Raw genomic sequence first — 23,582 nt, 5'->3', positions numbered from 1 at the left:
ATGGCTGTCTGCTATCTGACAGTTCCTGACTTCTTTTCTGCCAGCATTGTACATTGTATGCTACTTTATAGGCAGAGGGTGAGTGGAAGGGATTCTTGGAAGAATAGAAACAAACAAAATTAACTGGTGATTTCTCATTTCAGGAAGGACTTAAAGTTTGTCAGTGATGTTGAGAAGGAAATGGAAACCCTTGTGGAGGCTGTGAATAAGGTTGAAGTCAAAACATCCAACTGGACATTCCTCTAAGGCCAGCTTGATAAGAGATCAAGTCCTAGAAACACCATCAGCCTAGAGTAGTTGTAGAAAAAATTCATAGTTTGCTTGAGGATTCTAATCTTTCCCCAAAACCCAGGCATTATAACATCCATGGAAGCTTGTCCAGGTTCAGTCATTGCAGAAAATAATATGCAGTCAAATTAAATGTTAATAAAAATCACAGCTCAGTGCTTCAGAGGGGGCAAAGAAACTCTGGACAAGGAATGATAGTCACATGACTAAGTAGAATATTTAGAACTCCTGCAAGGCCCTCAGATCTCAGAGGGCTGTGTGTGTGTTAGATAGCACACTCCTTCTTTGTTACTCCAAAGTCAGGACAGAAACTCTTGGATAAAGATAAAACTTTGTATGACTAGTGCTCAAAGAGTAATAGCAGGTAGACTCCTTAAAAAAAGGCCCAAAGCCATGTGCAGTTGCGCATCATTGTAATCTCAGAACTCAGGTAGTTGGTTGAGGCAGGAAGATCACAAATTCAAGGGCGTCAGCAACTTAGCAAGACCCTATCTCAAAATAAAAAGGCCTGAGCTACATCCCCAGCCCAGTTATAAGCATTTTCTATTTTTAAGATGATGTTATCAATCAGTTATCTATTTCCTCAATATAGGGAAAGAATAGTAAGAAAAGCCACAGCTTCCCTCCCATGAACAGAGACCACCGCCGAATCATCCATGACTTGGCCCAAGTTTATGGTCTGGAGAGCGTGAGCTATGACAGTGAACCAAAGCGCAACGTTGTAGTCACTGCCATCAGGTAGGTTAATCTGACTGTGACGGGAAGAACTCAGCAAGGCCAACTGGACCCAGGAGGCAGGATCTATTGGGATTTGCTTTCCTTTTGTCTCTTCCTTTTGGAAGAATAGAAGGGAAAGCTACTTTGCTGGGCCAGCCTTTCATTATGATCTGAAGATCTGAGCCAGAGTGTGAATTCCATGCTTCATTCCATAAGGCACACATACCCAAAGCCTCATGTGTGCCCTAATCTATGGAAGATGCTAGAGGATTTATTTCTGTAGGTAGAGGGAACAGACCTTGGGGGCCTAAAGGTATGCCTTTTCATCATATCTGTCCCTTTTCCCTTCTGTCTTTTATTCCTCCCTCTGTCCCTCCCTGGCTTCATCTTCCTAGCATGAGAGAAATAGAACAAATGCTGGACTCTGATTCAAGGCATACCATGTGAACAGTATTTTACCATCAAAGGAAACTTAGGCAGTAGTGTGAGCCAGAAGGGGAAAGGGAGGACCTAAGTTGGGTCTGGAAATATAGCTTTTCTAGCATGTGCAAGGCCCTAGGTTTGATCTCCAGCATCACAAAAAATTTTTAAAAAGAACCCAAGGGAGTCAGAGTTTCCCAAGGAAGAATAGTGAAGTGTAACATGAGGCAACAGGCCCAGCAGGGATAGGTGGAAGAGATGGGGTTGAATGCAAGTAACCATGCCCAAGAGAAGACAGGTCATAGTAGAGAGTGCTCAGCAATTATAGTGCCAAAGTCACAAACTGAGTTTCTGACTGTCTGCTTATCTATACAAGTGATCGTCTTTGTTCATTACTGTGTTTTTTGACTCCTCAGGGGGAAGTCCATTTGTCCACCTACCACACTGACAGGTGTGCTTGAAAGGGAAATGCAGACACGACCTCCACCACCAATTCCTCATCACAGACAGCAGACAGACAAGTAAGAATTCTTCAGCTGTTTCCAAAGGGACCTGGCTGGTAGAGACGCCATCAGAGGCTGAACTGGCCTGGGCTTCACCAGCCACTACTGGCCTCTCTGGGCTTGGCCTTAGGGTGCCATGTTCAAATATATAAGGTTTATTTGGCTATCAGACACATTTGTTTAAGCCGCAGAAGACAAGTTTGATGTTTGTAATACCAGTTTCACTCCAGGGAGTACAGTGACTGGACATAATTTCCACAATATAGGTAGAAAATGGATTTAGTCTGTCATAACTAATGATTTAGAACTGGAACATCACATAATTAACAATAGTCACTCTGGAGATGAAAGTGGGATTGGGGGTAAGAATTAGGCAGTGAAGAGGGTGAGTGGGGACTTCCACATTTTTTTGTCTACTTCTAAGTGGCTTGAATTATTTTTACCACAAAAACACATTCGTGATTTAAAGAAGAAAACAAGTTGGCAAGTAGCAAGTCTGCCAGATGTTTTCTCAAACAGGAGCAGGGAAAGAGCATATCCTCACTCTCTTCCTCTCCTTTGTCAAGAGGGGAGCCCAGCTGCCCTATTATGACCAAGGCAGCATGTCTGAAAGTTACTCTGAAACCTAGAGAGTCTCTACTCCTTTCTGGCCTTCCACTCAGAAGTCCTAGCAGTAACTGTTCTGTACTTCCTGCACAAAACCTCTGGAAGGATAATAAGAGCAGTTTACAGAGTCACCATGAGGGTCAGAGCAATTGGTATTTCTATGTCTAAGCCTCAGCCAAGGGCCATGTAGCTCCATAGAGCCAGCTCCTCTCTACCCCTGGAAACCAAGCAGCCTGGACTCTGATGAACACTGTTCATTAGCTTATTTATGCCATGCTACCTTTTTTGTTTTTAACTTGTTTGATTTTGCCATAAAACTACTATGGAAGGCCAGACATGGCAGCACATGCCGGTGATTCCAGCCAACATGGTAGGCTAAGAAAGGAGGATAGCAAGCTCAAGGCTTCAACAACTTACAACTTAGTGAGACCCTGTCTCTAAATTAAAAAAAAAAAAAAAAAAAAAAATACTGTTATGGAGAAACTTTCAGGTTAGAATGGTATTAACTAATAAACACCTGTGTACCCATCACCAAATTTCAATAACCACCAGCTCGAATTTGCCTCTCTATCTTATCAAAGCTTCACAAGTGGCTAATCTGCTGATCCTTAACTTTCTGAAGACCTGTGTCTCTTTCCCCCAAAGAAGAAAAGATTGATTGTTCTTTTGTTTGCTTTTCAGGAATCCTGGGAGCAGTAATTTACAGAAGATAGCAAAGGAGCCAGTAATTGACTACTTTGATGTCCAGGACTGAGATCAAGATGCACTTAGATAAAAGAATAATTAGATGTAGTGGAGACTTATTTGCCAGCAGATAAATCATGCTTGTTCCTCACTGCCTGGCAGACCACAGCCTCATGTGCTGTCTTGTACTGATACATCCAAGCATGAGTGTTTCAGAAATCCCCTTGTCTATTCCTACATGTATAAAGTGTTTCGCTATGGCCAGATCTCTGATTGTATGGTCACTAGGTTTTCAGTGATATATTTAAAGAGTCTCCTCAAATCATCACTGTGATTGCTCTGAGGGTTGGGGGAATATTGGGTTTTATTTGGACAAATCAGAATTTTTGCCCAAAACTGGCTTCATGGCACTTAGTCATAGTTTCAGTTTTCCCAGTTGTTCCTCCTCCTGAAAATGCTTGCAACATCAGATAGATCTCTGCAAATTCTCAGCCTGAAATACCAAATACTAAATTTGTACACCAAATTTGAAATCACTCCTGTCATCTTAAACCTAACCATCTTTCCTAAGTGTTACTGTATTTTGCCAAAAGCTGTCTTGGAGCTATCTAGATGAACTTCTTTTTAATGTTTCCTAATACTGTCAGTTCTAGACCTACAAGAAAGTCAGGTTGCTTTATAGAATTCCATTTTCTCAAGTTCCTGATGCTTCTTATACCACATCACTGAGCCTGTCCAGTGACAGTTTAGCCATCTCCCATAATAAAGGGCATAGAACAAGCTTTTCCTTTTACCAGATTCACACTGTGGCCTCTATGAACTGACTAGTGTAATCCTAACTCCTCTCTGGTTGATAAAGAGTCTCATATAGACAATTGTCCTGCATTGCTTTTTCCTAGGCCTTCAACAGCCATGTTGATTTTCTCTGAGCTCTGGACCTCTGAATATTCAAAGAAGTATGTGGATAGTCCAGAGCTTATGCCCAGAAGCCCACTGGAGGCATTCTTCAGGCTCCTTTAAAGCAGGTGTGTCAACAGTTAAATTAATATGGCTCCCTTTGCATTGGTAACCCTCTAGTATGGAGACCAGATTTCCAGCAGCTTCCTTCTGCTTCAAAACAAACCTTGATCCCCAGAGCAGCAGAAGGAAATTTGAGATGTGAAATTCCAAATTCAGGCATTTTTGTAAGAAGAGCAGGGTTTCCCTTTGGTCCTCACCCAACCTACTTTGAAAGATTGAGGTATAGCATGGGAACAGACAACTGGAAAGAAATGACAGAAAACAACAAAACTTCCTCTCTTTGGGCCCATTTAGCATAGGGTCTGTGACCCTACACACAATAGAAATACCACAAGCATCTGTTAGGTCTTTAAAGTGGTGGATTAGGTGGGTGAACTCTGTGAAGGCATCTCAGAATCAGCAGGAGGCAAGAGGTCTGACTTCAGGTTCTAACTCTGCTCACAACTTGCCACTTGATGGAGTGGAAGTTTCACCTACCTCATCAGGGTTGTGAGGATTAAATGAAAAGCAGATGTGGAGGTGCCTGATTCATCAGAGGAACTCAAAGTTCATGAAAATTACATTTGGTATCTGGAAAAATTGGTAAGCATTTCTCCAGAATGCTATCCAAATAAAGGGATGGAATGCCTGCCAGGCTGCTCCTTATGAATGGCTGCATGCTTTCCAGATGCCACTTGTGTATTGGGACTACGAGAGGCAGATGTGCCAGGGCTTGAGGAAGAATTGTTCAGATTGGGATGAGACTGGAAAGGTAGATGTGTGTCAGCTGATGAGAACCACTGATGAACTCTAAGTAGAACAGCATGGCCAAATTCCTAATCCAGAGCAACAGTCAGCAAATATTTCTGTAAGCAACTAGAGTAATAGACTTTGTGCAACTTACAGTTTCTGTTAACAACTAGACAACTCTGCCATTGTGTGAACACAGCCATAGATAGTACATAATCTCACCTTACTTAGAATCACGTTTAGGGGGCTAGAGTTGTAGCTCAGTGGTAGAACGCTTGCCTAGCATGTGTGAGACACATAAATAAAATAAATGTCCAGGGGCTGGGGCTATAGCTCAGTAGTAGAGCACTTGCCTAAAGTGTGAGGCACTGAGTTTGATCCTTAACGTTACATAAAAATAAATAAAGGCATTCTGTACATCTATAACTATAAAAAAATTTTTTAAAAAAATAAAGGTCCATCAACAACTAAAAAAAATTTAAAGAAAAATCACTTGTAACTTATATATGTTACAAAATATACTTTTGACTTTTTCCCAGCCATTTAAAAATTGTAGGGCAGGGCATATAGCTCAGTGGTAGAACACTTGCCTGGTTGCCTGAAGCTTCCATCCCCCAGCCCTGGTGGGGGACAGGGAAAAACATGAGGATATTTGGGTTAGGATGTAGCTCAGTGGAACAGCACTTGCCTGGCATGCATAAGGCACTGGGTTCAATCCCTATCACCACAAATTTTTAAATTGTGAATTACATTCTTAGCTCATGGGTTGTGCAAAAACGGGCAGCAGGCTAGATTTTTTTATTTTTATTTTTATTTTTTTTTCCTTTCGTACCAGGGATTGAACCCAGGGGCACTTAACCACTGAGCCACGTCCCCAGACCTTTTTAATATTTTATTAGAGACAGGGTCTCGCTACGTTGCTGAGGCTGGCTTTGAACTCATGATCTCCTGCCTCAGCCTCCCCAGCTATTGGGATTACTGCCAACACAACTGGCTAGCAAGCTTGATTTGACCATGGACCTTATATTACTACCCTGTTCTTGAGAAGCCTCTTAGGTAAAAGTGTGTGAAAAGGATCGGAGGGCAGTTTTGATATATGAAGCAGAACCAAGAGGCTGCAGAGGTGATCCAGAGATCCAGATAAAAGAGGATGAGGGTGATAAGATTTGACCCTGCAAAGAAGAGATTCAGATCAGGGAGTTAGGATATGATGCCTGGGGTCTGCAGGGGAACCAGCTCCAAGGGAGCCCCAGGCCACCTCAGCAAGGGAATACTGTTTCTCATAGGTCTGTCTGATTCTTCACAGCACAAGCAGTCTTGAATACAATTTTACACTTGGATCCTGTGTTTTAAGGGAATCTGTGGACCAGGATCCCACACCATTGCTTCTTGAGAATCGGGTCCTGTCTTCTCCCCCTTCCAGTTCTACACTTTCTTAACAGGATTTCTTTCATGGGTCAGAATTTTCCAGAAACCAAACTCTTATCTCTGGAATTCCCTCTGGCTTGTCTTGCAGGACTGGCTCCTCTCAGCAGCAGTGCCAGTCTGATGCAATGGGTGGGAGGACTGGAGATGAAGCAGGCCCTCCTGATTGCAGGATCTGCCTGAAACAGCTCTGGATCCTGTCTTAGCCAGGCCTGAGAACAGATCAGGGAGGGGAAAATGGAATGTCAGACTTGAGGGAAATGCAAAGTCCAAGTAATTGGGTCCTGTAGATTTAAGATTGGGGGTGGGGGGTGCCCTTCCTATGATGCTGGCCTTCTTGCTTCATGCCTGAAAGCCTGGGGACCTTGTTTCCTAAGAGAACCTTGCCAGGGTACCTCTTCATTAGTCTACTCACCCACAACCCAAGGGAAAGTTCTGCCTCCCAAACCCCAGACAGCTTTAGCATGGATGTCCCATACTGTCTTCCATGGTCTTTAGAGTGCGAGGATCCCCAGGAGATTTCAAAGCCACTCTGACCCCTCCATCTACAAAGGCTAATCCAAGAAGAGACATGCCACATTAGGCCTTGTGTTTGCCAACCTAGAAGCATCCTGTACCAGGAGGGAGATGACTCCTCAGAAAATTGAGTTGTTTGCCTCTCTGATACCTGCAAACAGAGCTCATGTGGAAGTCCTGCCCATGACCAGGTTTGCCCTGAGCTCAGGCTTTATGAGGTTGCTTTTTCTGATGCACAGCCTCCTGGAAAACCTGAGAAAAAGCTAAATATATAGAATTTCTGTCTTGCTGCCTCAATTCTCTCCTTGGGCAGTTTCTTAACAGTGAGCATTGGTTTCTGCATCTGAGGTAATGGGTCCTGCCCATGTGCTGTCCTGAGTTATCTTGAGGGTAACACTTGGGTCATAAAGATCAAGAGAGTCTCCCCATGCCACATGGCATCAGCATAGTCAAGCCTCAAGCCTATACCAGGACAGCCTCAGCAAGTAACTACTGGGGGTCAGGGGAGGAACAACAGTAGTCAACTGCCTTGGCAAGGACAGTAGCTTTCAGTCACCTCACCATGTACTCCCTTCACCCACTTCACCCAACATGAGTGAGTCAAGTCCTCATCTCCTCACACTTGTCCAGGAGTCTCTTCTAAAAGTAGATAACAGTTATAGAGAACATAGAAGGTACTCAACACAGTGCCTTCTATGTTCTTTTTCATTCCTCAAAGCCCCAGAAAATATGTATTTGAAACCCCTTCACTAGTGGGGAGAGTTAGATCACTTACCCAGCTCACTCAGTGGACAACTGAGGATCTGAAATTCCTACTGAACTCCTGTATCTTCTCACGCCAAGCAGAGGCAACTTGGACAGCTCATTTGGAGTCCCTGGAGGAAGATGGCCCAGGTCAGGTCAAATGGGAACAAAGCTTATATCTATGACCCCAAGCAGAATAACCAGAGGATAGGACTTTTCCCACAATGACCACTAGGGTGCAGTATGGATCCCCAAACCAGATGGGTGGTGGAGTGTTCACATTGCCTCAGGAAAACTATTTAAAACATTTGAGTGGCATTTATAACCGGTGTATTTAAAATTTATCACATTTGCATTCCTTTTTTTAATACTGCCTTCTCTCTACTTGTTGATATACAGAGCATAGGCACAGGGGGAAAACATAAGGCATGCAGATATCTGAAGGAAGACTATTCCAGGCAGAGGGAACAGCCATTGCAAAGGTTCTACAGTGGAAACATGCACCGTGAAGGAACAGCAAGGCCATCGGGCTGTAGGGGAGAGTAGCAGGGATCGGAAAGGTAACAGAATTTGTTGGTGTCAGGCCTTGTCAGCCACTGGAAGATTTAGGACAGGAAAGATCTCACACATTTTTAAAAATAATCATCCAGCTTCTGTATTGAGTCTAGATGCCTGGGCAAGGGAAGAGGTTTAGGAAAACCGTCAGAAGACCACTGCTGTAGGGCTGGGGATATGACTCAGTGGTAGAGCATTTACCTGTCATGCATGAGGCCCTGAGTTTGATCCCTAGCACTGGAGAGGTGGAAAAATAAATAAATAAATAAAGAAGATCACTGCTGAAATCAGAGAGACAATAGTGACTTGAGCTGGGGTGGTGAAAGTGGTTGTATTCTGGATACATTTGCAGGTAACACCTAAGAGATTTACTGACATGTGGGATGTGAGAGAGAAGAGGAGTCAGGAATGACTTCAACGTTTTTGGCCTGAGCAGTTGGAAGACTGAATTTGCCATTTACTGAGATAGGAAAGAATGTGGGAGGAGCAGGTTTGGGGGATGAAAATCTGTCCAGTAGGTGGTTGTACATGGGAGTCTGAAGTCTGGAGTTTGGACTGGGCTAGAGATCTAATTTGGGGATCTGTTGCATATAATGGTATTTAAAGGCTGATGAGATCATAACTGGAGGGCGGGGAAAGAGAAGAGGCACAAGGACTAAGCCCTGAGCGTTCTATCATCAAGGGGACAGGGAGCTGAGAACAGGGTGGAAGAGCTGAGGAGTGGCACCTCCATCCACTGTCTGCCTTGCTTCCTATTCTACCATGGCTCTCTGCTTCTGCAGCACAGCCACCTCATGTCCCTGGTGAACAAGAGTGGCCTGATGCATCATCTTTTCTTTGCTATCCCCTGACCTAGAGCCAGAGGCCAGGACAAATATGAGGGAATGACAGAATGGAGGCAGGAACACATTCTTAAAGGGCCTGGCAGGGCTCATCCCATGACCTGTTGCAGCCCTCATTTGAGGAATTCTCCTTATCAGCCTTATTGGGTCCCTGGAGACTCAGTTCAAGATTTATGGCCTCAAGTGTGCCTGGGTTATGTGGCTCTGAGTTTTGTGTCTTCTCCCTCAATCCCTGACCCAGCCTCTCAGCCTACAGCCTCCACTCACCCAATCCTCCCCCAGGATCCAGAGTAACCTCTACAGATGCCCTCTAGCATTTCTACCTTGGCCCCTGGACACAAACAAGAATCCCAAGACTGTGAACTCTTGCAAACTCCACCCAGCCTTGCTACATCACATGGTAATGCTAGTGGCAGAATTAAACCTGAAGCACTTCACTTTCACTGAACTTCATTATCCATTATCCTCCTTTACAGGTAAAGAAATTAAGGCCTAGAAAGGTTAAATAATCCACCCAAAGTTCAGTGGTAGACATTGTAGTGTTAGATTGTTTTAAATTTGGGAAGTTTTATTGTTTTTGTTACTGTTTTGTTTGTTTGCTTTAGGACAGGGTCTCCCAATATTGCCAAGGCTGACCTCAAAACTCCTGGGCTCAAGCAATCTAATCCTCTTGCTTTAGCCTCCTTAGTAGCTGGAACTATTCACATGCACCACTGCACCTGGTTGTTCTTTTGTTTTGTTTTGTTTTTAGTTGTTGTTGGACTTTTTTTTTTTTAATGTGGTGCTGAGAATCAAAACCAGTGCCTCATTCATGCTAAGCAAGTTCTCTACCACTGAGCCACAACCCAGCCCCTGCACCTGGTCGTTATTTCCTAAGTGTTTTATTGTTATTCTCACTGTTCCTATATGTTATTTGTACCCTTGCTTACAAAATAATATTTCACAATTTAAAACCAAACAAACTAGTTAAGGTCACATCTTCAGGTACCAGGTTAATGCACAGGCTTCAGAGACACATTGACAAGGCTAGAGTCCCCTGTACGGCCCATCTCTCTAGCTTCCTTGTAAGATGGGCCTGACGACATGAAGATACAAGAGGGTGCGTAGTGCTAACAGCAAACATATATACTCCCCTGTCTTCATGCAGCTCTGTAAAATTAGATTATTATCCCATCTTAACTGAGGTCATATGGCTAGTGAGTGGCAGAGTAGATGTTTGAATCCAGGCAGGCTGGCTTTGGTGTATTCAGCATAAGCCCATGCTATATGCAGAATGGCTGAGATCACTATGCTCTACTGTTCCCACTCTAAGACCAGTGCAGAAATGGGTGTGGAGCCAAAATTGGGCTGCACTATTGGGAGTGGCCACAGCTTTATCAGCCCTAGGGCTGAGCCTAAAATGGCTGCTGCTTCCTAAACTTCAGGAACCCATCTGAGGGAGGAAACAGTAAAACCAGCCAGATCAGGGTACTGCTATTTTTCCTTAGAAGCCCTAGGAGAAAGAGAGAGTGAGCCAGACAGGGAATAAGAGGCTCTTGGCCAAGCTGAGATCACCAGGCGGAGGATCAAACCTTTGCAAAACCTTGGAAGGACTAGGAGTTGTTCCTGTCCCATTGCTATCCCCATCTCAGCTGGAGAAGGGGCAGGATGGAGAGGGATCATAGCATGAGGCTACAAAGTGCCAGAAGTCAGAGCTAGGAGACCCGCAGACACTAACAGATCCAAGTTTCATTGAATAGACAGGAAACCAAGGCCCAGAGAGTGGAAGGGTACTGTTCAGATCACATAGTCTGTGCTGGGATTGGGAGAATGGGAGGAAAGAAATGTGGGTATGTGGGGGGCGGGGGTACACATTCCCAAAGCCAAGAGCAAGAACCCATAAGGTGGGCTGGGGTTGTGGCTCAGTGGTAGAGCACTTGCCAAGCATGTGTGAGGCACTGGGTTCAATCCTCAGCACCACATATAAATAAATGAATAAAATAAAGATCCATCAACATCTAAAAAAATGAAAAAGAAAAAAAAAAAAGAACCCATGTTCTGTGATGCCCATCTCACCCATTCCTGCTGCTTCCTTCCTGCCATTCTCTAAAGACTTCTTCCCTCACTCCTGCCCAACCCTTGTCCTCTCCTCCCCTGGGCCTGTCCTCAGTCCACCCACTCACTTCTCTGACCTCATCTTCTTCCACTTCCCACTCCCTCTTTCCCTTCCAGCTCAGCAGCCCCTCTTAACTTCCTTCTTTATGGCTTTTCACCAGCCATTTCTTCAGCTTAGCATACATTTTCCTCATGTGTTCACATGGCTCATCCTTCAGCCCCTCCAGGTCCTTCCTCAAAATTGTCTTCTCAATGAGGCTTTCTGCTTTTCTCACTTCCCCACACTTCCCATTCCCCCTTCCTGATTTTCCTTCTTAGCGTCTATCATTAACATACCATATATTTTGCACAGGATGTGAGTTCAGTAAGAACAAGGACTTTTGTTTGTCTTCCTTGTGCCTATATCCTCAACACTAGAATGTCATGTGCCATACTGTAGGCTTTCAACCAGTGTCTGCTGAGAGAATAGGAAGACTTGCTCTGTGACTGCGGTCAGGACTCATCAGAGCCTGACATTGGGACCAGAACCTAAAATAGGTACAGGCAATAAACCTCCTACAAGGTTTATTGGCAGGGCAGTGGAAAGCAGGCAGATGGACCTATTGGCTGTCCTGCTTCTGAAACAGCAAGGAGGGCCCTGCTTCCCCCACCAAGGTTTCCTGCTCAATGTAAGTTGTTTTTGAATAATTGTTTCCACCAATGACCAAGTTCAGGAGCTGCTCACTCCTTTCCCCAAGCTTTCCAGCAACCTTTACATGTACAATGGGCCTGAACTTAACTGACCTTCTTCAGGTGGCAGAGTAAGCACCTCTTTCATTTTTTGTAAGCTGAGTGCAGACAGACTGAGTGCACATGTGCAGATCCCAGTATCAAGGGAAAAGCCTGGTGCTGAGAACAAAGATCTGAAAACAAGTGTGCAGAAATTCTGAGCTCAGTGTGCAACAGCTGACTGTGCCTGCCGGATCCCACCCCTTCTGTGTTAGCTTTGCTCCTGGTGTCCTCAGCAAACGGTTCAGGAAACCTGTCCATGCACTGTTTCCCTTGTACTCAAGCACACACCCCAATAAAGCCTCATTCAGATGGTATTGCTTGCCTCTTTGTGATTTCTATCTCAACTGAGCTAAAGAATTCTCAGATTAGCTGTTAACACTAAGAGCTGGGATCATCAGAAAGAGCTATGCTTTGCCTTTTCATGATTTCTATCCCCAGTTGAGTGAAAAACACCCCACACTGATTAGTAACACCTCCAGGGCCACCTCCCGAGAACATGAGGATGCCAGAGTGTTCGGTGAGGGATAGAGGAGGGCAGGACCCAGAGATCTGCCTCTCATGTGATTGAGGTCTTAGGATCATGTTCCTCTGAAATATCAGGAATGAAAAAGGCCACCTCATGCTCATGGGACCACTGAAGCTGAGAGGGGAAAGGAATGCAACAGGATCAAAGAGGGAGGCCCTGTATAGCTGACTGTCAGCCCTTCCCTGATCACTGTTGGCCCTGCTTCCCCTGACTCTGTTCCTCTCAGCATGGACATCAGACATAAGCCTCTCCCCTCCATCCCTGGATTCTCTGTGATTTTAGCAGGCCATACTTGTCATCCCCAACCCCAATCCTTTTTTTTTTTGAACCAGGAATTGAACTCAGGGTTGCCTAACCAGTGAGCCACATTCCCTGCTTTTTATGTTTTATTTTGAGACTGACTTGGAATTTGTGATCCTCCTGCCTCAGCCACCTCAGCTCCTGGGATTACAGGAGTGAGCCACCATGCCCAGCCCCCAGCCCCAATTCTTACACTGCAGCTATTCTTTTTTTTTTTTAATATTTTTTTGGTAGTGCTGGGGATTAAAACCCAGGGCCTTAAGCATGCAAGGCACTCTACCAACCGAGTTATATCCCCAGCCCTCTGCAGCTATTCTTTGTGTTTTTAGATACATGACCCATGCATACAAAAATACATATCACATTTACATGATCCATACATACATAAATATATATCACATTTATGTTACCACATAACAAATTCTAAATGTTTTAGCACATCTAAACCCAAGCATAACATTCATAAATTTACCTCCAGCCCCAGAACTAGAAAATTATTAAAAGCTTACAATACCTTTGAGCTCTAGGTAACACCCCTATCTCCCTGGGGAAATCATTTTTTTTCAACAGTATTATCACATACATGTATGTGCCCTGAAGGATATATTAATTTTTCTTGTCTTTCATCTGTAAAACTGAAATCAAGCTGGGTGCACATGCCTGTAATCCCTGCAACTCAGGAGGCTGAGGCAGAAGGATTGCAGGTTCAAGAACAGCCTCAGCAACTTAGCAAAGCCCTAAGCAACTTAGTGAAGCCCTGTCTCAAAATAAAAAATAAATGGGTTCAATCCCCGACACCCCCACAAAAATAAATAAATAAATAAAAAGAGGGCTGGGGTTGTGGCTCAGAGGTAGAGTGCTCGCCTACCATGTGTGAGGCACTGGGTTTGATCCTCAGCACCACATAAAAATAAAATATTGTGTCCACCTCTAACTAAAAAATATTTTAAAATAAATTAATAAAATAAAAAGAGTTGGGGGTGTTGGGGTTGTCGCTCAGTGGTAGAACGCTCACCTAGCATGTGTAAGGCCCTGGGTTCCATTCTCAGCACCACACAAAAACAAATAAATAAAGGTATTATGTGTAACTACAACTAAAAAGTAAATATTTTTTTAAAAAAAGTTGGGGATGTGGCTCAGTTGCTAAGCACCAGTGGGTTCAATCCTCAATCCCCAAAAAACTGGAATCATATTGTATAGAGTCTACTGTATTGCTTTCTATGCCTTCAAATGTTCTCCATATTGTTACAGGTACCTGTTGTGCCTTAATTTTCTTTGTTGTATAATATTCTGTTATTGGTGATTGTATAGCAACATGTATATCTCTTCCTCTATTGGTGGACATCTGAGTTGCTACCAGTGCCTCTTGACCACCCAACTTGTGCCCTGCTCCCTGACTCTCCTTTCACTCTTCCATGAAACAGTACATCTCCACAAAGCCATGAATCTCTGCCTTTAGCTCTCTTCTGAGCTCCAGACCACATAAAAGGCTCAACTGCAATTATTGAGCACTTACTTGGTGCAGCACTGTTTTTCAGCATTTTACATGTATTAGCACATTTAGCATGGTAAGTTATACTCTTATCCTCATTTACAAATAAGAAGATCAAGCTGGGGTTTTGGCTCAGTGGTAGAGCACTTGCCTAGCACGTGCGAGGCCGTGGGTTCGATCCTCAGCACTTCATAAAAAATAAATAAAAACAAATAAGAAGATCAAGACCCAGAGAGATTAATTTGCCCAAGATATCACACGTCTCTCACCCATCCGCCTCAAGTGCCATAGGCAACTCAAATGTCTGTGATGTTACTTATCTTCCTTTCCAAATCAGTCCTCCCTTGTATTCTGCTTTCAGTGGTGACATTACCAACCCCCCACATCCAAGCCAGAAACCGGAAGTCATCATTGACTTCTCCCTGTCCCTCACCCACTCCTTCATCCAAACCAAGCCTAAGTCCTGCTAGTTATACCTCCTAGACATTGATCAAATCCCATCAGTAATTTCCACCCACAGTGCTGACCCAGTAGGTACCTGCTACTGCTCCTGGATTATTGCCTCTCTCCATGTTCTCTGTAGACCAGTCTCCCCCATTGCCTGCATCCTGCACACTCAGCTTAGGTGGGCTTTCTCCATCATCTCACCATTCTCCCACCAGAAGGAAGCCTATCCTCTGACTCCTGTCCCTTCAAACTGTCAGATGTCTCTTAGCCCCAGAAAGGACACCCTAATCCCCACTCCACTCTGCCTCCTCCTCTGAGAAGACTGGAGGCTGGCTGTAAGACCCCCTCTGAGCGCTAAACATCCTACTTTCTAGCTCGTTTTTCATAAGTACCTATCCTCCATTATTCTGCATTCCTTAATGGTAGAGACCTCGCCTTAGCCATTAGGCATCTTCAGTGACCAGGCATGGTCTGCACACAGTAAATGCTAAATATATGAACAACAACAAGAACCACAGGTGATGCTGCCTTCTACATCCCAGAAAGCAGGATGGCTGGTTTCTGCCTGGCCCCATCATCAACATATCCTGGCTGCCAAGCTGCCACCCAGACTCTGGACCTGTTTCCTATGAACTCTGTGAGACTTTTTCTTGCCTTTTTACTGATCTAAAATATTTCCCTCATTACATCTTCCTTCCCAACTCTGGAACTCCTTAATGTGTGAGAACTCTTATTTCAGGAAGGAGGAAGACGAGTCCAACCCCTTACTAGCTTTCAGTCCATACCACGCATCTTCAAGGGAATGAAAATTGGAACAAGAATGAAAAGAGTCTCATTATTTTTATGTATGAAGCACGGATAGAGTAAGTAAACATAGGTTTAGTATACCTGTGGTATTAAAAAAATGTCATTAAGAAAATATTTAAAAGAATGCTGAAGGCACTAATGAAAAAAATGTTGAGAAATTCTGATCTGCACTCTTGATCTTGCTTTGTCTGGTCCAAGAACTGGCCGTGGCTAAAGAAGGGACAAATGGGGGGACTCTAGAATCCTATCACAAGGTACCCTCAAGATATGCCCAAAGTTGCCCCCACCCCCAGATAGTTCTGGGCCTTACATCAAATCACTCCCCTCAGAGTCCTCTATGCCTGTCACCTCACCCTAAGGCCACAGGTCAGTTCCTCCCAATTCTCCCTCAGGGAACACCCCAGCTCCTGTGCTGGAGAGAGTTGAGGCCTCTCAGCTCTATGCTCCAGACTTGAGCTAAGGCATAAACCTGGAGCTCCTGGAAGGAGCCAGGAGGGAAGCCCAACCACAGGAGGCCCCACAAAGTGAGGGTGCCACTGTGGGACAAGGCTTTCTTTATTAGGGTACGTTGGGATGACAGTCTCAACTTAGAACTGCTCTAAAGGCATGGAGCCACTTAAGGATGGGACAGGCTGGATTGAAGGGGCAATGGGGGAGGTCGTGGATGGGCTGGTCTTGGGCAATTCAGTTATCCTGTGATCTTCGCACACCATGGAGTTCTCCAAACTCTGAGGCTTCCGTGGGATGCTGGAGCCAATGAAGATGACATAGATGATGCCACCTAGGTAGGCACCTAGGAGTGGTGCCACCACTGGCACCCACCACCAGTTGTCCCCAGCACTGCAGGCAAGAGACAGGACTGCTGAGGAGGCCAATGCCCAGGGTGGCACTAGCATCCACCTCAGGCCAAGACAGAGTGAGCAGAGGAGTCACCCCAGGAGACACCCTTGCCAGGGGCCCTGGCCCGCCCCAACCAGATTCAGGGGTAGGGTTGACAGTCCCAGAGCAAGGTCTACATCTGTGCTGGTCTGGGAAAACATCAGGACCCACCCCAGCTCCCTGAGCTATCTGGATGTTCTGCAGGACTCTCCTAGGCGGCTGCTCAGGTTGCCCCACCCCTCTGCAAGCAGGGGCCCCACAGAAAACTCACAGGAATGGGGCTTGGCAAGGGCAGTACCTGAACACCTGTTTGCCCCAGCCAGCAATGAAAGTGAAGAAGCGAGGAGGCAGGTCCCGGGATGGGTTCATAGCATATCCTGAGTTCATGCCTAGGGACGCTCCGATGATGACAATGAGGAGGCCGACCACCAGAGCCTCTGTCCCTCGAAGTGCTGGATTGTTGTCCTTGTCCGTGATGGCAAAGAGACACAGCTGGAGCATTCCTGTGATAAACATCTGGGGAGTAGATGACATGGCAGCCCACTGAGGCCCTAGCCAAGCCACGGAGTCTCCATTGTACCCTAAATCCAAACACCCTGGCGGAGACATGTCTTGGTACAGTCCCCATCCAGAAGTCTTTTCTTCTATCACCCTACACTACTGACCTCATCCAGGAAGCCCCTCCACAATATCATGTGTTCAGGAAGGTAAGTGGCAAAAATGCCAGCAGTGGCCGTGGGACCAGTCACTGTCAGAAGGTTGCCGGAGAAGTGGATAATGGCCGCTGTGGAGACAGACTGAGTTATACCCCACCAACATCCCAGATTATAGGGTGAGGGTTGGGAAGCACCTCCAAGGCCTTTTCTCCCAGACATTTTTACAGAACCGGAACACCAAGACCTGATCTGCCCATGTTTCAGAGGAGGCTGAGACTGGAGGCAGACTACCCGGGAGAGAACACTCACTATAGAAGAGGCTGTAGATGGTGACAGCAGCCATGAAGGAGCCCAGAAACTGACCCAGAACATACACAGGAAACTTCCTCCAAGGCATGCGACCTAAAGCGCAGGTGGTGAAGGTCACAGCTGCATTCATATGGGCCCCTGTGGGGAGGGGCAGGTGTAGGGGAGATTGAGAGCAGAAACAAAGGATAAGATGAATAATATTGACAGCAACAGCAATAATAAATAGTAATGGTGAGTGTTTATGGAGTGTGTACTGTAACAAAGGCTCTCTCATTGAACCCTTACAATGGTCGCCACAAAGTAAGGACCACCATCTCCTTTTCACCATCAAGGAAAACGAGAAACAGAGGTGAATAATTTCCCTAAGATGACCCAGCATGTAAAAATGGCAGGGGCAGGGGTGCTGTCAAAAGGGTTCATGAAGAGTCTGGGGAAGACATGCAGCCAAGGCAAGGGGTTCAGAGGCACATCCTCCCTCCAGGTAGCCAGTGAGGGTGAGGCACCAGCTGTATCAGAGACAAGGTTGGCTGGAGGTGGGCAGGAAACAGCTTGTCAGGAATACCTGGTCTTGCCCAATCAGAAGGGTCTGGGCTTACTCACCAGAGATGTTGCCTGCCACATGCATTCCTATGGTGACTCCAAAGCCAAAAGCCAAGTTGACACTCAAGTAGCTCCCAAATTTTTTCCCTCCTAGAACCATATGGGCTATAGAACCAAGGCCAAATACCTGCAAAAAAAAAAAAGGTTTCTGAGGTGGCTGCCTGTCCAGAAGTCCCAACCCCAGAGGAGAGCTCAGAAGTCAGTTCTAGCTCCTCACCACCCCCATGTCCTAGGCCTCCCCAGTATTGCCCTTAAAGACCCTCTGCTGTGCCCTCTTTTTTCCAGAGCCTTCTCTCTCATGGCCTCTCCTCCCTTACCCCATAGAGATCTCTCATACCTGAGCCAGTGAGAGCTAGGTGAAAGAAGTCAGGGACAGGTGGGAAAGTCAGAGGCTCCTAAGATATATCCAGGCACCTTGACCTTGAGCCCTCACCTGTAGTTTGGGTTGTGAGCAGGGCTTCAAAGAGGGGATGCACCCCTCAAAGCATCTTACACTTCAGGCCAACCTGAAGGATATTTCTATGCGGAGCACTATTATTCTCCCCAACTGATAGATGGGCAAAGTGAAGCTTCAAGAAATTGAATGGTGGGGCTGGGGCTGGGGCTGGGGCTCAGCAGCAGTGCACTTGCCTGGCATGTGTGAGGCACTGGGTTCGATTCTCAGCACCACATATAAATAAATAAAATAAAGGCCCATAAACAACTAAAAAAATATTAAAAAAAAAAAAGAAATTGAATGGCTTATCCAAGGTCACACAGCCTGTAACACAGTGAAACATGATCAGATCCATGACAGATGGTCTCAAATCAAACAATTGCATTGCTCCATGCATTCCTTGCTGTCTCAGGCCTCTGTGTTGGATATACTGTTCCTTCTGCCGGAATACTTGATCCTATATTCTGAAAAAATTAATATTCTGTAAGATCAAACTTAGAAGTCACCTTCTTTGAAATGTCCATGCGTTTTAGGTCCAGCTTCTAGAAATCAGAGTCTAGATATGTGTTATGCAAGTTATCTAGATATGTGAAAAATTAGGCATAGTGGCACACACCTGTAATCCCAGTGACTCAGGAGGCTGAGACAGGAGGATTGTAAGTTTAAGGCCAGCCTCAGCAACTTAGCGAGGCCAACAGAAACTTAGAACTTATTTCAAAATAAAAAATAAAAAGGTCTGGGGCTGGGACTGGGGTTGTTGCTCAGTGGTAGAGCATTCACCTAGCATGTGCAAGGCCCTGGGTTCAATCCTCAGCACCACATAAAAATAAATAAAGGTATTGTGCCCAATTACAATTAAAAAATAAATATTAAAAAAAAGGTATGGGATGTAACTCAGTGACTAAGTGCCTCTGGGTTCAATCCCCAGAACCAAACAACAACAACAACAACAAAAGGATATCAAGGATATCTAGTTATGTGACCACATGCAGCTGTTATGCACTTAAAATGGGACTGTCCAATTGAGATCTGCTCTAAGTGTAAAGCACATGCCAGATTTCAAAGATTTAGTTGGAAGTGGAGAATGTGAATTAACAATTTTATATTGACTACATGTTGGATTTTGGATACATGGGTTAAATATAATAACATACAACTTATTCTCACCTGTTGCTCTTTACTTTTTTAATGTAGCTACTAGAAAATTTTAAAGTATGTGACTCAAATTCTATTTCCCTTGACCAGTTCTGCTCTAAAGCTTAGGAAATAGAAAATCTAAATAATTATGGACATGAGAACTGCAATGAAGCCATGGGTGAACAGGGCCCCAGGAGAAGGGGGGGCACACAGCTGGAGGCTGATTAGAGTCAGCATTTATGGGTGAATGTTAGAAACCTCAGCTGAGCAGGCGTTAAAATGGGAGAACAAAGAAAGTGCACCAGGGAGAGATTTTCCCAAGGAGGGCATGGTCAACTCGGTTAGTCATATGCAGCCTCTGGATCACAAGTATGAAGACCTGCCTGGAAAGCACATTCCTTTGGATGGCAATCCAGCAGTCATTAGTAACATGATGAGCACTGTGTTATCAGGCCATGGGCGTGGGGGGGTTGGGGCAGAAGCCAGGAAAGATTGATAGGTAAGTGGTAAGGCGGTAAGGAAGAATTCATTTATTTGAGACAGGGTCTCACTATGTTGCCCAGGCTGGCCTCAAATTCTTGGGCTCAAGGGATCTATCTTTCTGCTGCAGCTTTCAGAGTATCTGGGAATACAATTGGGCACCACCACGCCCAGCAGAGGTAACTTTTTTGCAGTGCTGGGGATTGGACCCCAGGCCTCACTCATGCTAGGCAAGTGCTCCAGCACTGAGCTACAATCCCAGCTGATGAGAATTAAAATGTACCAGTATAGAGACTTCTTTGAGAACTTCTTTGAAAAGTGAGAGTGTGTGATAAATGACAGGTTCACAAGATGAAGGGAGAGATGTTTTGTTAAGTGGAGAGATTTTGGTATGTTTATGGGTGGGCGTGCTGAAGATAGAAGAAAGAAAGAAAAAAGAGCAAAGGGCCTGAGTGGGCTGGAGGAATGGACTGAAATAGAGGAGTCCTCCAGGAAGGAGGTGACACACCCTAGCTTAGGAGAAATGTGTGGATGCACAGGTAGGTAACAGGTGGTGAGAGGGACAGGAACAAAAGGAGGTAGACACAGGAAGCTAGCCCAATGATTTTCTCTGTCAAACAGGAGATCAAACTATTTGCTAATTTAAAAAAAAAAAAGACAGATGTAGAGCAGTTTCAAGGAAGTCTGAAAAAATGTGAAATATCCAGGTAGGACAGAGGACAGGCTGTTGAGCATGGCTCACTGGTTCCCTCAGGAGCCCAGGAAAGGTGCAGGGGAGCCCAGAAATGGCTGGCTTAAGGCCAGGAGAGGATGCAGCAGGAGAGGACAGGAACTGACAGGAATAGGAGGAGTGAGGCCATGCCAGGCTAGTTGGGGGACCTCCCAGGGGGTGAAGGGACTGAAGCAGGCATGGAGGGTCTGAAGACTGAGGGTCCCTCATTTCTGCTTTCCCCATGTCAACATAATGTTTGTTAAAAATAATGAATGTAACAACCAACAATAAAAATTAAAATAAATAAATAAATAAAAATAATGAATGAGCCAAGCACAGCGGTGCATGCCTATAATCCCAGCAGCTCGGAAGGCTGAGACACGAGGATCACAAGTTCAAAGCCAGCCTCAGAAACTTAGTGAGGTGCAAAGCAACTTAGCGAGACCCTGTCTCTAAATAAAATATAAACAGGGCTGAGGATGTAGCTCAGTGGTTAAGCACCCCTGGGTTCAATCTCTGGCACCAAAAAGAAAAAGAAAAAAAAGAAAAAGAATGAGTGAATTAATCCCACATGATTCTCTGTGTCAGAATTGCCAATTGGCAATGCACATACCTAATCCATCCAGCACACAGGTTTTGGTTTTTAAAAACAGAAGTTTCAGCTCCTCTTGCAAAATAAGAAGCTGAGGCCATGCTGGCCTGTATTCCACCTCCATGGTAACAGCCAGCTGGAGCAGTGGCAGTTACACCCTTACACAGGTCTGCACTCTGTGTCCAAGTCCCTACCACCCTGAGTTGACATTCTTGGCCCCTGTAGCATATGAGTTTGCAACCCTTGCCCTATTGCTCACATACACAGCTTTGGGTTTCCAGGGCACCGATGGTTCCAGCCTCTCCCCTCTCTGGTAAGTGAATGTAACCCAGCCCATCAAAGTCCCCCCAATAGCCAGGAAGCCAGCTTTGAGGACAATAACCTTAGAGGTCATAGAGTAGAATAGCTCACTTCCCTCATCCTGGCTGCAATAAATGGGACCCAAGGTCACACTAGCATTTTTTTTTTTTTTTTTTGCAAAACCTTTACCCTGGTGATTCACTGAGTTTCCTATCAACTGAAAAAGCCCCCACTTCTTGGCACAGGTCTGGCAACTAAAAATAATAACAATACAATGTCCTACATGAGCTTAAACATTCTTTTAAAAGCATTGCTTCCTTTCAATCCTCACAGCAAATCTGTGTAGCAAGTGTTTTTGCCCACTGTAGAAAAACTGCAGCCCAGACAGGGGTCTTGAACTACCCAGTGCCTGAAAGCAAGGGTCTTATCATAGCAGGCGGGGAGTTAACAAGGCAGCCTTAAAGAGCCTGTGATCTCTAAACTAAGGGACAGACCATAGAGGTTAAAGGTCAAGATTATGATACTAAACCAGGCATAGTGGTGTGCACCTGAAATCCCAGTGACTTGGGAGGCTGAGGTAGAAGGATTTCAAGTTTGAGGGCAGCCCGGGTAACTGAGTGAGACTCTGTCTCAAATTAGAAAATAAAAAGGGCTCTGGGTTCAGATGTCAATACCAAAAGAAAAAAAATTAATACTAGACTGGGCTAGATTTAATATTTTGTATTTTTTATTGGTTCTTCTTAGTTATACATAACAGTAGAATCCATTTTGATAACATTATTTAAGTATAGAATATATCTTACTCTAATTAGGACCCCATTCTTGTGGCATGATGATGGGATTCCCTTATGGATTTAATCTTAACTTAAAGTATGACTAAACCAGTGATTTAGTCTCACAGAGCCTCAGTTTCCCCATCTGTGAAATGGGGGCTAACAACAGTACCTACTTCACAGGGTCATTGTGAGGTTTGGGATGATGCCACATGTAAGGGGTTTAGCATCAGAGTGTTTGGTATGCAGTAAGTGCTCAACGATTATCTAAATAAAAAATTTTTAAAAAAAGGAAGGCAGATGTGGGCAAGTATCAAGACATGTGGGCTTGCTTTCCCTAAAGGCTCTCTAAAGAGGCACCCTCCTGCCTCTGAGGTTCCAAGGTTTAACAGCCCTCATGGGACTGGAATGTCTTGTCATAAATGAATTACTTTCTCCTGGATCAAGGAGGGACAGGATCCGGCTGCTGTCCTTACAGCTCAGGAGGCAAAGCAGGTAAGGGAGGAGGGTGAGAGAATGGGATGCAGGGAAGAAAAAGCAGATGAGAGCACTTGTCATAATAACAAGGACCAACACATGTGTATCAACACCTCTGTGCTGAGTGTTGGCACTTGGCCTTCTTCACACAAGTCTGCCACCTTGATGCTAGTGTCCCCATTTTCCAAAAGGAAACTAACATTCTGAGCAGTTTAAATGCTGGTGGAAGATCATACATAGCTAGAAGATAGCAGAGCCAGAGCACAAATAGCTCCAAAGCCCGTGAAGGCTGGATGCTATATACTTGAAAACTGAGAAGACAAGCTCAAAGCCAGAAGAGACCTGCCCAAGACCTGCTGGTGACTCTGTGGGTCAGGGTAAGAAACCAGGTGTCCAGAGTCCTTCTCACACAGGTTCATTCTCTCTGCACAATTTTACCCAATTCTAATGCATTTCCTCTCTTTCCTCCCAGCCCAACTTCTCTGGAGCTCCAGAGCCCTGTATTCAATTTATTACCTCTTGAATTCTCCACTGGCATCTCACCTGATCATGTCCAAACCAACCTCACCTCTTCTTGTACTAGCTCCATGCTCCAGAATGGCCCATCAGACATCTGTTGCTTGCAAAGTCTCCTTGATTCCATCTCCTACAATTCTATATATGGGCTTTCTTTGCCATCCCCAACCATGTCACAGCCCTCCTCCTCTTTTTTTTTTTTTTTTTTTTTTTTTTTTTTTTTTTTTTT

The 23,582-nt window shown here is 45.0% G+C and overlaps 2 protein-coding genes across 8 annotated transcripts in view; one reads left to right on the top strand and one right to left on the bottom strand.

Moving 5' to 3' along the window:
- Nfx1 (nuclear transcription factor, X-box binding 1) overlaps positions 1-12,228 on the top strand; it is a 73,823-nt gene extending 61,595 nt beyond the window's left edge. For 2 of the 3 annotated variants that reach the window (XM_048783511.1, XM_015492449.2), the window contains 5 exons: positions 144-210; positions 881-1,026; positions 1,842-1,946; positions 3,216-4,243; positions 7,627-12,228. In XM_048783511.1, the coding sequence (XP_048639468.1) occupies positions 144-210; positions 881-1,026; positions 1,842-1,946; positions 3,216-3,288 (391 nt within the window). In that variant the 3' untranslated portion in view covers positions 3,289-4,243; positions 7,627-12,228. The remainder of the gene's footprint in view (positions 1-143; positions 211-880; positions 1,027-1,841; positions 1,947-3,215; positions 4,244-7,626) is intronic. The other variant, XM_048783510.1, reaches the window with a different exon arrangement.
- Positions 12,229-15,500: 3,272 nt separating this feature from the next.
- Aqp7 (aquaporin 7) overlaps positions 15,501-23,582 on the bottom strand; it is a 16,631-nt gene continuing 8,549 nt past the window's right edge. For 3 of the 5 annotated variants that reach the window (XM_015492446.2, XM_048783507.1, XM_048783506.1), the window contains 5 exons: positions 17,931-18,057; positions 17,331-17,468; positions 17,031-17,149; positions 16,664-16,881; positions 15,501-16,326 (listed from right to left, as the gene is read on the bottom strand). In XM_015492446.2, coding sequence (XP_015347932.1) covers positions 16,074-16,326; positions 16,664-16,881; positions 17,031-17,149; positions 17,331-17,468; positions 17,931-18,057 — 855 coding nt within the window. In that variant the 3' untranslated portion in view covers positions 15,501-16,073. The remainder of the gene's footprint in view (positions 16,327-16,663; positions 16,882-17,030; positions 17,150-17,330; positions 17,469-17,930; positions 18,058-23,582) is intronic. The other 2 variants (XM_048783509.1, XM_048783508.1) reach the window with 2 other exon arrangements.

This window comes from Marmota marmota, unplaced genomic scaffold, assembly GCF_001458135.2.
Source record: "Marmota marmota marmota unplaced genomic scaffold, marMar, whole genome shotgun sequence".
Lineage (NCBI taxonomy): Eukaryota > Metazoa > Chordata > Mammalia > Rodentia > Sciuridae > Marmota > Marmota marmota.
This window is presented reverse-complemented; position numbering and strand designations above follow the sequence as displayed.